The 16579-nt window shown below is 41.7% G+C and overlaps 1 protein-coding gene across 1 annotated transcript in view; it reads right to left on the reverse strand.

Moving 5' to 3' along the window:
• LOC147885004 (ephrin type-B receptor) overlaps nucleotides 1-16579 on the reverse strand; it is a 95774-nt gene that overhangs the window by 11674 nt on the left and 67521 nt on the right. The window contains exons 8-14 of the mRNA XM_087397902.1: nucleotides 7748-7803; nucleotides 7561-7660; nucleotides 7330-7447; nucleotides 7026-7235; nucleotides 6468-6780; nucleotides 3221-3314; nucleotides 1037-1145 (exon numbers count right to left, since the gene is read on the reverse strand). Coding sequence (XP_087254028.1) covers nucleotides 1037-1145; nucleotides 3221-3314; nucleotides 6468-6780; nucleotides 7026-7235; nucleotides 7330-7447; nucleotides 7561-7660; nucleotides 7748-7803 — 1000 coding nt within the window. The remainder of the gene's footprint in view (nucleotides 1-1036; nucleotides 1146-3220; nucleotides 3315-6467; nucleotides 6781-7025; nucleotides 7236-7329; nucleotides 7448-7560; nucleotides 7661-7747; nucleotides 7804-16579) is intronic.

A 16579-nucleotide genomic window follows, 5' to 3' on the forward strand; every position in this document is an offset into this window, starting at 1 on the left:
AGGAAATTCAAAACACAAATACATTCTTCAAATTTATTTCAATTCAAGCTCTCAATCTCCTCTCAAGTTTCAACTTTAGAGCATTTAATATTTATGGAGTCAAAACTTAAAAGCATATGGATTCAATAAAAAATGGAGCAAAAACATGTATTTTGATTTGGGCGAAACAGAGGTTTCGTTGAGAGCGTTTCATCCTATTTCGAAATGTTTCGTCTGTTTCATTGTTTCAAGGTTTCGACAAGACGAAATAGGTTTTCATGTGACTATGCACTTGACGCAATTAATATTGAGACAAAGGGGTGTAATAGTGGAAATTTTAGAAGTGACAAAGTTTTAAAAAAAGGTCATGCAATACATTGTTTCTCATTTATGAAGTAACACACTACTAAAACCACTACATGAAAATTTAAGCTTGACATGACTTCCTTAGAAGTAAGAAAACTGCCTTTGCCACTTGTATAATCTGCACATATGGCTACCATCTTGAAGCATATTACCACCAGCCTCTCACTCATAAACTCTCATTAACTTTGCATGCAGCTTGCATCAGCTAAGGGCCATATAGGCCAACTCTAGCTTGATTAACTTCTTTAAAAAAAACGACAAACTGATGAGCATGATGCAAAAAATAAGAGCACAACATACAAATAGTATGGAAAGCATTTGGTGAAGCAAGAGTATGTACTTTAAAATACAAGATGACAAGTTAGAAGCAATGTTAGCCTTCAACCAATAGCAATGACATTAGGTATAAAATGTATCTTCCTTTAATCAATCTTGACCTTACAATTCTATTGGCAACAAGGTCGATTGCGATGTGACATTTACCTTTATGTCAGTAACTCGGGTGTTCTACAAAGTACAACAACAACTAGAAAGGATATTGTGTTATATGTATTGCCTCCATGCCTACATATGGCCTTGATGGGTGGTGTTGTGACAACTATCTATACCTTCCTACCAAATAAAATAAAAAAAAGCTTCAATTCAATTAAATATAGCATGTCAATTAATTAAGGCAAAAGAAAATGCCCACCACGAACATAAGTAAACTTTGCTCGGCGTGGCAGACTTTCAAGCGAGCAAGTCTTACACAAAGAATCATCGGAACCTTCTTCATCCTTGTATGTACCAACAGGACATTCCTGCATCAACAAAATGTTCATCATATCCAAAAGTACATAATACAAACAGACGAAAATCCAAAACTGCTTACATCTCATTTGAATGGAAATAAGATTACATCAACAAGTTCTTGTAAAACTATCCTATACAGCCTATACATCCTGGAAATGTTAGCTAACTCCTCTTTCAACATGACCATTGTATGGAATCAAATAGCTTCATATCTTCATCCAGAACTAGAAAGATTAAATTGCATGACAATAGTCTCCACAAATGAGAAAAGAGAGAGAGAGAAAGAAAGAAAGAAAGTCATATTAACGTCCGCAGGAGACCTCACGGGTCTATGGAACAAAGTACAAAATGTCAAAAAGACTTGGAACATTTGGATAAGCCAGAGGGTCAAGGAGAGCACATGGCATCTCAGCTCGATTATTATATCACACCAATACATACTAGGACTATAAAACTAATAGAAGTGGCCTTCATAATATCAGTTTACGACTGAGAGTCTTTAGGTTTAGATTTGAAATCTCTAATTTGTGTTGTTCCATCTCGATACACAACCCATTTTCAGAGAGAGAGAGAATTAAAGTCTTTGAAATATTGAAAAAACCAAATACAATGGGCGGAATGGGTGGAGCCTTTAAGCAGGCATCTACACAAGACAAATACCACATCAATACAAACACTACTACAATGACACCACATCGTAGCTCCCATCCTCTCCATGGGCACAGACACTTTGGGTGGTCCTATGCAAGCTATCTAAGGAACCAACTCCACATGGTGACTGAAAATGGATAAGAGAGCTTCAACAAAGAGATGCTTCCGTGGCATGCGGGGTTGTGGCCCGTGATAGAGCGCTAAAGTCAGTTAGTATGTGTGGTCTACTATGGTCTCCCAACAAATGGCCCTGCGTCAGACAAGTGCCACTATCACATCCATCGGTTGTACCTTTGGTCCGGTGAACATGGAGGGAAGATCCCCAAGTGTGATATGTGCATCGACATGACTAATAAGTATGGCATATCTCTCACTTAGAGCATTGGCTACCCCATCTCCTTGGGCCTTCTAGTCTGTGCTATCTGGCTTTAAAAAACTCAATGATCACACTTTGGGTGGGGTCTAACTAAGCTCTGTGATCTCGTCTATGTGCCTTGAGCAACTGCTCTCTATGTTGTACGGCCTCATGAATGAAAGTTGCTAAAAGTCTCAAATCCCAATGAGACAAGAGCATGGAGAGGTTTCGAATCTATATTTGAAAAAAAAGTGGTGACAACCTCGAATCTCATAGTATAGAAGAGATCTGAAAGCAACGTGCTCCTCTGACCCAATCTCCTGTAGATCACAGAGTGCGAATGTGGCCCTCTCTAGGTATGTCCTTACCCCGTCCAATCTCAATGAGTAGTCAATGTGAGGAAACATAGAACTGCCCGATCGAAATCCTCAAAGAGTGGGGGAGGTGGATCTCTGTGTAGCCTGGTGGATCAATGAAGGTATCCTCCGATAGTTGTCTGTACAAGCAAGCTTGTTAGGGGCTAACTAGGCTCAGAATGTATGTAGTTGTATAAGATGCTCCCAAATAACCTTGTTGGGCTTGTGGCAAGCGAGCGGAACAAAGGGGGACTCAAGGCTTTATTGAAAGAGGGGGCAATCAATTGTAATAAGGGGAAAAGGGGGTTAATTTAGGGATGCTTCACTTATTTCTGGGCCCTAGTGTGGTGTTTTGTCTTCTCTCCCCCACTCCCAGAGTTCCATCTATTGCGGATCAACTCTCTCTCCTCCAAGCTAATTGTGAATTACTCTAGCTCCAAGATCTTGTATCATCTGCATGTGTGAGTGCTCAGAGAGGGAGAACGTGCTGCGATTTCTGTTTCAGCCGCTAGCACTTGCTGCAAATTCTTTCCCAGGAGCCTAACACTGCTGCGACTTTGGTTAAAAGAGTGCCCAAGACCCTTAAGTCTCTCTCTCTCTCTCTCTCTCTCTCTCACACACACACACACACACACACACAGAGCAATGAAGAGCAGCAAATCACCAAAAAAACGCAATAGCTGTATGGCATAAGCCGTATTAGGAAAAAACTTGCACTCACCTTGCAAAACACACCATAGAGTCCACAAGGGCAACCCCTTCCCGTAACAGTGCCATTGTCTCCAACTGTAGCATCGTCGCTTCCGAAGCCACCGCTGTGACAATAAGTCAGACAGCATATCAATAGTCTAAATTGTAAATTGACACATGAAATCTTTGCTTTGTAGATCTTATATTACTTTCAACAAGGTTAAAACCTTAAGCATTATAAAAACTGCTAAAGCTATACACCTTCATAAGACTAGAGTATATCCAAACTTACAAATTAAATATTTTTATAGAACAAGCGAAACAAGAAAGGAAAGGGAGTTTGTAAGCGACTTTAAACAAAATTATGAGTAACAAAGAAAAATAGAAACTAATAATAACTTAGTAAGCAAAGCTATAATTATGTCCTGAGCATAAGCTGCCATCTTCACCACCACACAAATTACTCCCCCCCCCCCCCCCCAAAAAAGCAAAAAAAGAAAGAAAGAAAGCAACAACAACTAATGCTAACACAGTGAAACAAAGATAAACCAATGTACATGTAAGAAAACAAGGAAACACCAACACAAACACAAGGAAACCATGATCACTATTTTTTGATTAGTTCATTTTCAATTTGTTTATTCTAAATTTAAAATAATAATAAAATAAGGGAGTGGGAGGAAATTTATACTAAGCAAATCTTTTACACACTTTTTTTTGGGGTGAAATCCATGTATTTTTATATTACAAGAGGCGGTCCCCAAACTGAAGACCACCAAATATGAGATCAGAAAATTTCATTGTAAGACAAGTAAACAGTGTAATCTATCTGACAAACAAACGCTTCATAAAAGGATTGCCTGAGGGCCTGAGCGACATTCGGATATAGTGGGAGAAGTAGGCTCTCTAAAAACTCTTGTGGTTCCTATCTTTCCACTTTCCACAGAGTCCAAAGTGCCGATATCAAACGCATGTGAAAAAAGGATCAAACTCTGCCCTCCGATGGTGAATGCCGATGATCCAAACAAAGCAAGCAGTAGGAAAGCGGGACAAATCTTTGTGTAGACAATTTGTGTGTGAAAGATTTTTCTTGCTGCTAAATCTTTTACACACACACTCACTCAATCCCTCTCTCTTTTTTATGAAATCCTTTCGTATTATACTGTTAAACTGCACCCCAAAAAGGAGGGGACAAATAATTACAAAAGATCTCATTATAGGACAAAAAGAAAGGATAATCCAAATCATACAAGCAATCAAAGACTGATTGCCAAAGGGAAGCACGGAAGAAATGACAATTAGACATAAAAGGGTCACCAAAGACTTTATAATTACAGTCCTTCCATAAAGTCCATAGTGCCATGAAAGAAAATATCAAATCCCTTGACAATATGAACACCGAAGATCCAGAACACACACACTCTTTTGTTTTTTTAAAGAACTTGAGTATACAATAGAAACATACTGCAATACACATTTTATAAAAAACAACACATATCCTTTGAAAAACACATTCAAGCATGCAATATATTAATTGTCATTCAATCACGCTCGATTAAAATAATATAAAATATTCATTTAAAAGAAATTGTAACAATAAGTAATAAAAATTAAGACATTGATTCATTTCTATTGAAAGAATATACTCAAATTGAAAATTATTCATTCACATTCTATTAAAAGAATATTATATATTCATTCAAAAGAAAGTGAAAGAATTGAGTAATAATAAAAAGAGATATGGATTCTTTTTTTTTTTAAGAATACACTCAAATTGAAAATCATTCATTCACATTCTATTCAAAGAATATTAAATATTCATTCAAAAGAAAGTGTAAGAATGAGACAACTAAGTCTAATAACTTTTAAAACTTTCAATTCGTACACTTTAAAACTCTTCAGCTGGACCAAAGAAAGGCTCCAAGAGAATGCGCATCTAGGAGAGGCCGATGCAAGGATGAATGAAAGAAATGGTAAACAATGAACATACACCAAAGAATGCCCACAAACACACACACACACACACACACACACACACACACACACACAAGAGCTGAGCTGAACTAAACAGGTACCTAAGAGTAGAGGAACTCCATATATAGAACAAACCTAAGAACTAAAAAGAAAATTGGGCTAGATTTTCTTCATTACTTTTCTTGTATTATAGCCTTTTCTGAAAGACAAATGCACTCTTACGTGTGCAAAGACGAGAGAAACTATATTAAAGCTGCTCAAGCTCTCAGAAAAGAGGTAGTGAGTGATTTCTTGTTGCAGAGTTTTCAGCATTCCATAGTATACGTAAAATTTAGAATCTGCATACATTTAGCAAAAGAAGAACAATTAACTACATATTTTACATCTTTGAGAACAATGTTTAAGAAACTTTGATGACAACAGCAAAAGCTCCGAAGGACTGCCTCTTATGCACACAAGGAGAAAGAGAAGAGAGGAACAAGAGCCCCCCGACCTGGGGTCCATATATGCTTGCTCCCTTCATAAGAAACATCACACATGCCTTGAACCGTTCCCTGATTTTTTTCTCAGCTTTAAATGCCAAAATAACACAAGATCACCTCGAAACCAGGAAAGTACAATGCCACACTCTTCTAAGAAAAAATCTTTCAAGGTTTTCAGGGATTCCCCAAAGCTTAGACAAGTAACATCAACTCATCCCATCCATGAAGCAAGGGGCCTCTTGGACCCCAATCATTAACAAAGTATCAATATTGGTCACCCGATTGCAAAACTTCACAGCAATGTCCACAAACCTACGTAGACGAGAGGGCTTGACGCCATGGACTTGAAGCCAAAGGGAATGTGGAATTACGAGCACTCAATAACATGGCTTCCCCACTGGTGCTGTTATAAAGAAAGTATGTTCAGTTTCTAGGCAAATTGTTCCAACAAGGCATCTCAGTCACCTCTAAGAGATGTTAAAGGCTTGCTAAGCCTCTTCACCAGTGATCCAGACTGGAAGGGCTGGAATGAATCCTACCCATAGTCCATCACTTGGGATGGCCAAAGAAAAATACCAAAGATTGTGTCATGGGAATTAGAACAACATCAGAATATGCAGAATCTGTAGAAGTTTAAAAAATCTCTAAATTATGGAGACCAATCTCTTTAGTTTTCTGATCCATAATCATGAGCATCCCTCACCTTTCCCATTTATGTACCTTTCTTATAGTGACATAAGGATTAGAAGAGCACTGCAACATAGAAGCAACTTGAGGATTAGGCATATTAGATCATCAGAAAGCACAATCATATGTTCAAACCTTAATGCTATTGATCCCTTGACACTTGCCATGGGAATGAAATCTTCTCCGACAGCCATATTTGACCAATGAAAGTGTATGCGACCACCACCACCACCACCTCCTCCGATAGAACTTCCATGACCACCAGCAATCGATAGAAGAGAACCAATTCCCAATGTCAATGTTTGTAAAAAGAACAGGAGGCTTCCACCGGAACCACCACCTGCACCTCCAATATTGGAAACATTCTCGGAGGCATAGCTTTCACCATCAGAAGTCACTGCGCCATGAATGTCCAGACTTGATAAGGGATGCTCTAGGGATCCAATCACTGTCAAATCGCCAGTACAATAAATTCCTTTGCTTTAGTGCTAGACCAAAGAAATCAAGATTCCATACAGAAAAGATTGATAGTCCAAAAAGATTGAAGGGTCTGACTTAATAATCAGTAACAAATGAAGTTGGAGGGATATGAACTAGCTAAAGTCGTGCAAGACTGTCCCTTCCCCCAATAAGCAATCACCATTCAAAATAAGAGGAGCAAAGACGAGTAGGAAGGCATTTGTTTCTGCTCACCAATAATACCACCACCTGTAGTAGCTTTTCCAGAGGTCAAATTGCCACTGCCACTTCCCAACTCACAAGGCAAGGTTGTACTTCCATATTCTTTTCCACCTTCAGCCCAGCTCCCATTAAAGTAGCCATTGCCTCCTTTCCCTCCATGTCCAGCCCCTCCTGCAGCACCTGTCCTTGACAGGCTTCCCTTTCCTATGCCACCCTTGCATCCTGCAGAATTTGAATAAGTACATAGCATTCAACCATATGTCCCAGGGTAATTTCAAATCATATAATCTTGTTCCTAAAGCATTGTAGAATTTACCCCGCCCAGATGCAGTAACTAGCCCTCCTGCATTTATCGTAACTGTTCGAGCTCGGTGTATATGAACAATACTCCCTTTCACCAAGCCTTCCACGATCACATCTTCCACTCGGCATATCTGATCGTACCCACTCCAGTTACCAAAAAACCGATATCAACTAATTAACATCTGCTACACAAAAAGGAATTTATTTAAACATGGGCAGCATACACAAAGGCTAGGTCAATCACCTGAAGAGTGAATGGCAGAGAAGTATTCAAGTTGCAATCTTCAGGGGGCTGAATAATCTCGCTAGGACAGATTGTGCTGTCACAGTAAAGAGTTGTCACCCTAAAACAGCGCGCATATCAGTTACAAAGTATCAAAATTATGGCAGAAGTACAGTTTTTTTAAAAAAAACTACTCATTATCACTCACTCGTCTTTTGAAGAATCTTCCTCCAGTGGAGCCTGCAAAACAGCTTTTTGACCAATCTGCAGACGGTCTATGTGAATTAGTATCATGTGAAGATTTTATATGCAGTAGCAAAATGAAGAATGCAAAAAGAGCATCGTATTTCAAATAACATCAGATATATTTCACTAGAAACTTCAAAAACCTACCCCTTTGAAATGATCTTCCTTCCCACCTTAATTTGAAAATTTGCAATTCAGTGATCACCTTTTTTAATCGTGATGATCTCATTTCCCATCTTACAACAAATGGAATTGAGAGAGCAATATTCACATGGCCAAATAGCACCATATGTGGCATACACTTGTACAAAAACAATTTCACCCAGGAAAATACCAACAGAGCTGCATGTAAATTAGCAACGAAGACCCAGATATGAAAACAAGCATAATCAAACCAGGTAGGGTAATCTTGGTTTAGTTCAGTGGGATGCATATTCACAGCTGAAGGGCAGAACTTTCTAGCCATTGAACCAAATAGCTCAAAGTCTGAAGTTGTGGCCCCCACCGCCTCCCCATGAGCTAGACAATAGTGGTTGGAACATGCATGCACTTCACATCAATAGCCAAGGAGATTGAAACTCAACCCAAAGCTCCAACCGGCCCTAGTTGACAGTAGAACATAGTTGACAGCATGTGTTCTACGACTGATATTCACAGGAGTGGATGCCTTCTCCCATGACAGTCTCAAGACCTAGTCTCTAGCAACAAGTCTCAATGTGGAGGGGTATGCAATTCAATAGGATTATCACTAGCGGCTGAGATATTGTAGTGTTGCAGCAAACGGGCCCCTTTCGGCATCAGCTCACAAATTCCTTATCAAAGCCTGCAACACTTTAATCCACCTTGTTGGGGAGCCCAGCTGCATTCTCTTGCCTTGTCGTCCAAGAAGGTCCAATCGATCCTATCCGTAAGCCTTCTTAGAATCCAAAGTAGAACTCTGAGAGGTATAGATGACATCCTGAAATGCAAAACTGTTGTTGAGGATGCTCTGTTTTTGGACAAAACCTGTTTGCATCTCAAGAATAATATTATGTCGGAAAGGCCACACATGCAAACTTGTGACCTTGACCAAGATCTTGAGGGTTGTGTCTAGAAGAGAGATCGGCCACCCCTACTTTGTTGGAATTATAGATATAATTCAGCAGTGACCAATGTAATATAATAAGTTAGTTAGGGGCACTTTTCCCTCATTTAGAGGTTTTTCCCCCTAACTGCAGTTAGTTCACTAACTACCGTTAGTGACTACTAAGGTTTTGTCACTATGACAAAACCTTATCCTACTCACTTTGTGTTGTACTCTTTTACACTCTATTTTTTGCAACTACAGCTTCTAAGCTTTCGACTCTCTCACTCTCTCTAGCTCTCACTCTCTTCATTTCCTTCATTTGGTATCAGAGCAGGTTCAAGAGCTTGGTGCTCCTTGCTCCCTTCAGTTCCAACACTCAGCCTCGACTTTCAGCCTGCGCCAATCTGTCCGTACAGTCCGTACGACTGTACGGAATTCTGACGCCGTACAAGTGTCGTCCATTGACGTACATCGCCGTACACGAGCTCGCCGTACAATTTCGCCTGCCGTACAGCTCCGAGCTTCCGTACATCGACGTACCACATCCGTACCGTCGTCCGTGAAGTGCCGTACACCGTACGCCGTCGTACATACCTGTTCACCGTACATCGTCGCCGTACATCGTGAAGGCCGTACAGTTCCGTGAAGTACCGTACACCGTCGCCGTACAACTCCCGTACATCGACGCCGTACCGTATTTGTACCTGTTTTTCGTACAGGTTATCATTTCTGTATAGTCTACGTACCTGTCGACGTACTAGCCGTACAGTGCCGTACAAACTGTACGGCATTTCCGTACAGTATTCAGTACAGTAAATCTGTACTGAATCTGCTTCAGTACAGCAGCAGGTACTTCCTTGGTTTTGTACAAGAGAACTAGCAGGTGATCTTTGGCAGGCTAATTTTGCAGACAGCCATTGTTTGGCTAAGTATTCTGCGAGTATATTTGGGGCATTTTGCATATTGCAGACATTGCAATCATTGTGCAATTTTGGAGCTACATCTGGAGAAAAATTGGAGATATAGTCTCAAATTTGGGGCTTTTGTATTAAAATTGCAGATTTGGGGCTTTTAGCATTTTTACCCCTTTCTGGCTGCAATTTCTAGCCACAAATTGGGGCTTTTGTGTTTGGAGAGCATTTTTTGGAGTATTCAGTACATACTGCCTTTCTTGGAGTGTTTGGAACACTTTTGGCAGATTTTGGAGAGTGTTTTATGCTTGGACAGATTTCTGACAGCTCAACTGCAGAAATCTAAGTTGCATATACAGCCCGTGCTTGGCTGTGTTTTTGGGAGTTGTGCATTTTATTCCCAGTAAGGGAATTCAGCTTTGTATCTGCTTCAATCTCTTTTTCAGATATGGCCCATCAAAATCAGAATGAGTTCCAGTTCGGTGGTCTTTCACAGGAAGACAAATTGGATGGTACCAACTACTCCCTCTGGAGTTTCATGGTACGTAATATTCTGATTTCTCGCAATTTATGGGATTATGTCAATGGGGATGAAATCCGACCAGCAGATATTGCACCTGCTACCCCTCCTCAGCAAGGAGGTGGAAGAGGTCGTGCACAAGGTGCAGCTGCAGGACAAGTTGTTGGTGCAGCTACAGTCAATACTCCTGAGCAAAAGAGATGGGATTCACGGGATGCCTTAGCCTTGTCATGCATCTCTCTTTCAGTGAAAAGATCAATCATTCCGCATATCCGGTCGTGTAAGACCTCCAGGGCAGCGTGGGATATTTTGGAAAGCATGTATGCAGCACGGAATGATGCCAGGGTATCCTTTTTAAAAAGAGAGTTGAGCAATACACATATGGAGGAGGGTGACTCCATGTCAGCCCATCTCACTAAGCTACAGGATCTCAGAGAGCAGTTGTTGAACATAGATGAAATTATTCCTGATTCAGAGATGATTACAACCGCTCTGAATTCTCTTCCTGAGTCTTATCTCAGCTTTCACACTTCGCTGAATTTATCATTGAGGGGGGGTGCAAATCCTCTTTCTTTTCATGAGCTGATAGGACTTCTGCTTCAGGAAGAGCAGACCAGGAAAAATTTGGCTTCACGTGCAGGTGAACAAGCCATGCTCTCAAAATTCAAATCAAAAACAAAGGGACAGGCAAAAACAGCAGCAAATCAGCCTTCCAGTGGGTCAGGACAGCCTTCACAAAAGGCTAAAAGTGATGCAAGCAAGCCCAAAAAGAAGGGTTTTTGTCACTACTGCAAAAAGCCAGGTCATCACATAGCAGAATGCAGGAAAAGGATTGCAAAGGAAAAGAAAAACAGCTCAGGAATGGCTGTTTCAGATTCAGCCCCTTGTGCATCTGACAGTGGGGATGCTGCAGCCAACTTTGTTGGTCAAGATTATGCCTTTTTATCTTGCATTTCTGATTCTAGGTTGGCTGTTCCAGATGCTCGGGATAGTACAGCTTCTTGCAGTGATGATACATATGCATTTTTGACTTGCAGTTTTGACTCTCCTTCAGATGCATCTGCTTTCAGTGTTGATGAAACACTGAACACATGGTATTTTGACAGCGGTGCATCCAAGCACATCACTTCGAGGAAGTCTCTCTTTACTTCCTTGCATCCACCTCCTGTTGGTAAGAAAGTCACTTGTGCCAACAACTCCTCATATTCAGTACGTGGCACAGGAGAAGTTGAGCTCACTGCAATTGATGGCTCAATTTTCAGACTTTCTGATGTCTTATATGTGCCTGGCATAACCAAAAATCTCCTTTCAGTGTCCACTCTTAACAGAGGGGGATTTCAGGTCATCTTTGAGGATGACAAATGTGCTGTCCGGGACAGGGAAGCTAACTATGCCTTAATGTTATCTGGTACTCTGCTGCGTGGGCTTTTTCAGCTTGATATTTTTCAGAAAAGAGCAGCTCATGCTTTGGCAATTTCTACCCCTACAGTTGCCATGCAAAATGCAGAATTATGGCATGCCAGATATGGCCACATGCATTACAACAGCTTAATGACACTTCAGAAATTTTCAATGGTTGATGCATTGCCACCTCTTGAGATACCTCCTCCACATGCCTGTGAAGGGTGCATTTTAGGTAAAATGCATAGATTTCCCTTCAAGAAGGATGGTTCAGTTAAAGCTGTTCGCAAATTGCAGCTTATACACAGTGATGTCTGTGGTCCCATGAGGACTCCTTCATTGGGTGGTCATCTCTACTTTGTCACATTTATTGATGACTACTCCAATTTTACTTGGGTTTATGGGCTGAAAAAGAAATCTGAAGTGTTCACAGTGTTTAAACACTTTTCAGCCATGGTTGAAAATGAAACCGGGCTCAAGATCCAGACATTACGCACGGATAGAGGTGGGGAATACCTATCTGCAGAATTTGATGCTTTCCTCAAACAAAAGGGTATTGTGCATCAGCTCACAGTCAGGCTAACCCCTCAGCAAAATGGCAAAGCTGAGAGGAAAAATAGAACCCTCAAGGAGATGGACAGATGTATGCTGAAAAGCAAACACATGTCTCATAAATTCTGGTTAGAGGGTTTGATGTGTGCCAATTACATTTTGAACAGGGCTCCCACTAAGGCTTTAAAAACAAAAACTCCTTTTGAGGTCTGGAATGACAGGAAGCCTTCAGTGGAACACTTCCGAGTCTTTGGATGCCTTGCCTATGCACATGTGCCAGTTGAATTTAGGCACAAATTGTCAGATAAAGCCATCAAATGCATATTTGTTGGATACAGTGCAGAAAGCAAGGGGTATCGTCTCTACAATCCTGCTACACGCAAAATCATTGTAAGTAGAGATGTGATATTTTCTGAAAATTCAGCTCACACTTAGGCTGATTTTCAAATGCCTTCACCTTCAGAAGATGTCTTTCAAGGGTTGCTACCCATTGCTTTGGGTTCCCCTGCTGATTTTTCTGATCCAAATCAGAATTTACAGCAACCTTCAAATGCTTCAGTTCCGCCACAGGATGTCATGCCTCCTCCACAGGCAGTGGAACAAGTGGTGCAGCAAGAAATTGCAGACATACATGCAGCAAAAACAGTCCCAAACTGGCTGTTACAGACTCTCCGGGAGAGTAAACTTGATGCTCCGTTACCTGGCAGGACTCGCAGTGCAGCAAGGCACATGGAAGGTGCTAATTCAGTGGAATCAGCATATGCAGGTACTCTCCTTGATGAAGAGGAGCCTGCCACATTTGAAGAGGCACAAGGTAATGTGCATTGGATGAATGCCATGCACGATGAGTTGCAGTCCATTGCCAAAAATCAGACTTGGGATGTTGTGGACTTGCCACAGGGTAAACATGCTATTGGCACACGATGGGTATTTAAAGTCAAACGGAAGCCAGATGGCTCCATTGACAGATATAAAGCCAGGCTGGTTGCTAAAGGCTATGCTCAGAAAAAGGGCATAGATTATGAGGAGACTTTTGCTCCTACATCCCGGATGACTACCATCCGATCAGTAATTGCAATGGCTGCACACTTTGAGTGGAATGTTCATCAGTTGGACATCAAAACAGCCTTCTTAAATGGGGACTTGCTGGAAGAGGTGTATGTCAAACCACCTCCGGGTTTTGGAATTACAGCAAATGCACTTCAAGTCTGCAAGCTTAATAAAGCTTTATATGGGCTGAAACAGGCCCCTCGTGCATGGTATGCCAAGATACATGCCTTTTTGACCAGCAAGGGGCTGCACAATAGTCCTACTGAGAGCACCCTCTACATCAAGATGGATGGGGGGGAAATATTAGTCATCCTTCTTTATGTTGATGACTTACTGCTCACATGGTCCAATGACGACAAAATTGCAGATTTCAAAACTGATTTGCAGACCCACTTTGATATGTCAGATTTGGGGCTGCTTCACTTTTATTTGGGGATCCAGTTCTCTCATGAGAGACGTGGCACTGTTATGTCTCAGTCCAAGTATGTTCAGAAACTTTTGGACAGATTTAACATGCAAGAGTGTAAGCCCATATCTACTCCTATGGAACCGGGGCTGAAACTCACAATGCATGATGCAGGAGAATCAGTTGATGCCACACTTTACAGTCAAGCTGTTGGATGCCTCATATATCTCTGCAATACTAGGCCTGATATTCAGTTTGCAGTATCTCAGGTGAGCAGGTACATGCACAGCCCCAAAACTATGCATTGGCAGGCAGTTAAGCGCATCTTCCGTTATTTGCAAGGCACCAAGTCTTTTGGCTCACTATTTCCCAGGGGGGGTGACTTGCAGATGCATGCCTACAGTGATTCAGATTGGGCTGGTGATTATGACACTAGGCAGTCCACTAGTGGCAATTGTTTCTTTTTGGGAAAATCTTGCATTTCATGGCTGAGCAAGAAACAATCTACAGTGGCTACCTCATCATGTGAAGCTGAGTACAGGGCAGCTTTCACAGCAACAGTTGAATGTGTCTGGCTGAGACGTTTATTTGCTGATCTTCATCTGTCTTTGGAGGGTCCTTCTCCAATTCTCACTGATAGTCAGAGTGCCATTGCAGTGGCAAAGAATCCAGTGTTTCATGCTCGCACGAAGCACATTGAGGTTCACTATCACTACGTCAGAGAGAAGTTGCATGCAGGAGAGATCAGTATGATCTTTGTGTCCACACATGACAACGTTGCAGATATTTTCACCAAAGCACTACCACGTGAGAAGTTTGAGGCATTTCGCAGTGCCCTGAACTTATATCCGTTTGGTGATTGATCAGCCTTGTACATGACATTGGCACTGCAGGGGGGTGTTGGAATTATAGATATAATTCAGCAGTGACCAATGTAATATAATAAGTTAGTTAGGGGCACTTTTCCCTCATTTAGAGGTTTTTCCCCCTAACTGCAGTTAGTTCACTAACTACGGTTAGTGACTACTAAGGTTTTGTCACTATGACAAAACCTTATCCTACTCACTTTGTGTTGTACTCTTTTACACTCTATTTTTTGCAACTACAGCTTCTAAGCTTTCGACTCTCTCACTCTCTCTAGCTCTCACTCTCTTCATTTCCTTCATACTTGAAGTTAGTTCTATTCCCCTTGAAAGATTGTTGCTAAGGTATAAGATCCCAACCATCTTTGGTTTGAAGTTGTAGTTCTCCTTTGGAAAAAAGGCATATTCCATTCGAGAAAGGGAGGTTGGCATCCATCAAGAATCAAAGATCTCCAAGCAGCTCAACCCTGGTACCTAAAACCGCGTTGGGACCTGGGCGCAAACCTCCTTTCATGCTCCCTCTACCTTAGGGACTGCTTTGCCCCAAACAAATGTTTGTAGAAAGCGGTGGTCATCTCCAAATGAATTGGTCATGGTGAAGGCACTAGAGCTCTGTGCCTATTAATCCAGGCCTTGTAATTTCGAAGAATTGGCAGATAATCTTATCCCCTTCTATACCCATCTACCTCTCGGTGAATATAGAGAGAACTCTTGCTGTCTGACCTCTTGTCACCCAAGCATCTACTTAGGCACACTCATACTGATCCGCCAGCCACTGGGAAGTTGTTTATTGCTATTTGAGTCTCTCAATGGAGACCAAATCCTGTCGCAAGACCCACTCTTGCTCATATAACGACAGCCACTGTGATGTGGAGGATCTATCAAGGATCAGTGTGGCCATTCATGAGCAAGTAATAAGTCGACGGTAATTGACTCAATACTTGCCACTCACCGAGCTCGTGAATGGCCACACTGCTCCTCTATAGAGCCTCCACATTACAGTGTGCCCACCATACCTATTGGGGGGATCCTTTACACACCTAACGTGTGATATAGCCACCTTGAACACATCCTCCTGGTAGAGAAATTCGGGGGTCTGCACTCTTCATTGCTGTAATCTGAGTCGTGGGTACTCAATGAGAGGAATATGGGGAAGTGATTGGGTATTGACATACTTGCTAGAATCACTGTGGAGCCTCCCCATTGCATGGACCAATCCCCAACCCATGACGCATCATGCCTTTGCTTCTCAAAACAAAAAATAAGCTTGCCAAAACATCCATCTCCCGCTATAAAAATTGAGCTCCGGCTCTAGAGAAGATAAATTACTCCCATGGCCTCCTCTCCATTAGGGAGAACTATGAAAAGGATGTGCCCCCAAGCTTGTCCTCCACAAATCCTATCCAAAGTTTGTGAACAATAGAACCATGCTTATGAAGGGCCCGGGCATCGAGTACCAAACCAAAGAGGATACATTGCTTATCAAACAGAAATTGTGTACGTCACGGGCCAAGGTCAACTGGCATAAGTCTATAGGCTTCGTGTTCCAACAAAGGGATTATTTTTTCACTTAGGGGGTGACTTTGAGCTTTTGATGGATTTCCCACGGCCAAAGCACACACCACGAAGTATTCCAAGTTGGGACTGATATAGCTCCAACCTTGGAGAGCATCAATCTAAGTTGTTTTATTAGTACTCCACAAAACTCTCACTACCAAGCCAAGCTTTGTTGGTCCAACAAGTTTTGTTGGCCACGGTCTATTACATTGCCTCTTGATGTTGTTTCCATCAAGGATGCAAGCGATATCTTGTCAAGAGTTTCCTATCGGTAGGATCAGATGGCACACGGATCATATGGCACGCGCAATCTGGGGGGGGCATTAGCTGTCATCTATCTAGAGATGCAAACTCGTGCCCTATTGGGCCAGCTTATAGTGCATAGCCTCACCCTTGGGTCAGAACTGCTCCAACATCGTCTCCCCTAGAAGATGGAGGGAGCATGGGAGCCCTTTTACATGCCAATAT

The sequence above is a fragment of the Dipteris shenzhenensis genome, chromosome 26 (genome assembly GCF_047967505.1).
Source record: "Dipteris shenzhenensis isolate YYH24624 ecotype China chromosome 26, Dip_SZ_1.0, whole genome shotgun sequence".
NCBI lineage: Eukaryota > Viridiplantae > Streptophyta > Polypodiopsida > Gleicheniales > Dipteridaceae > Dipteris > Dipteris shenzhenensis.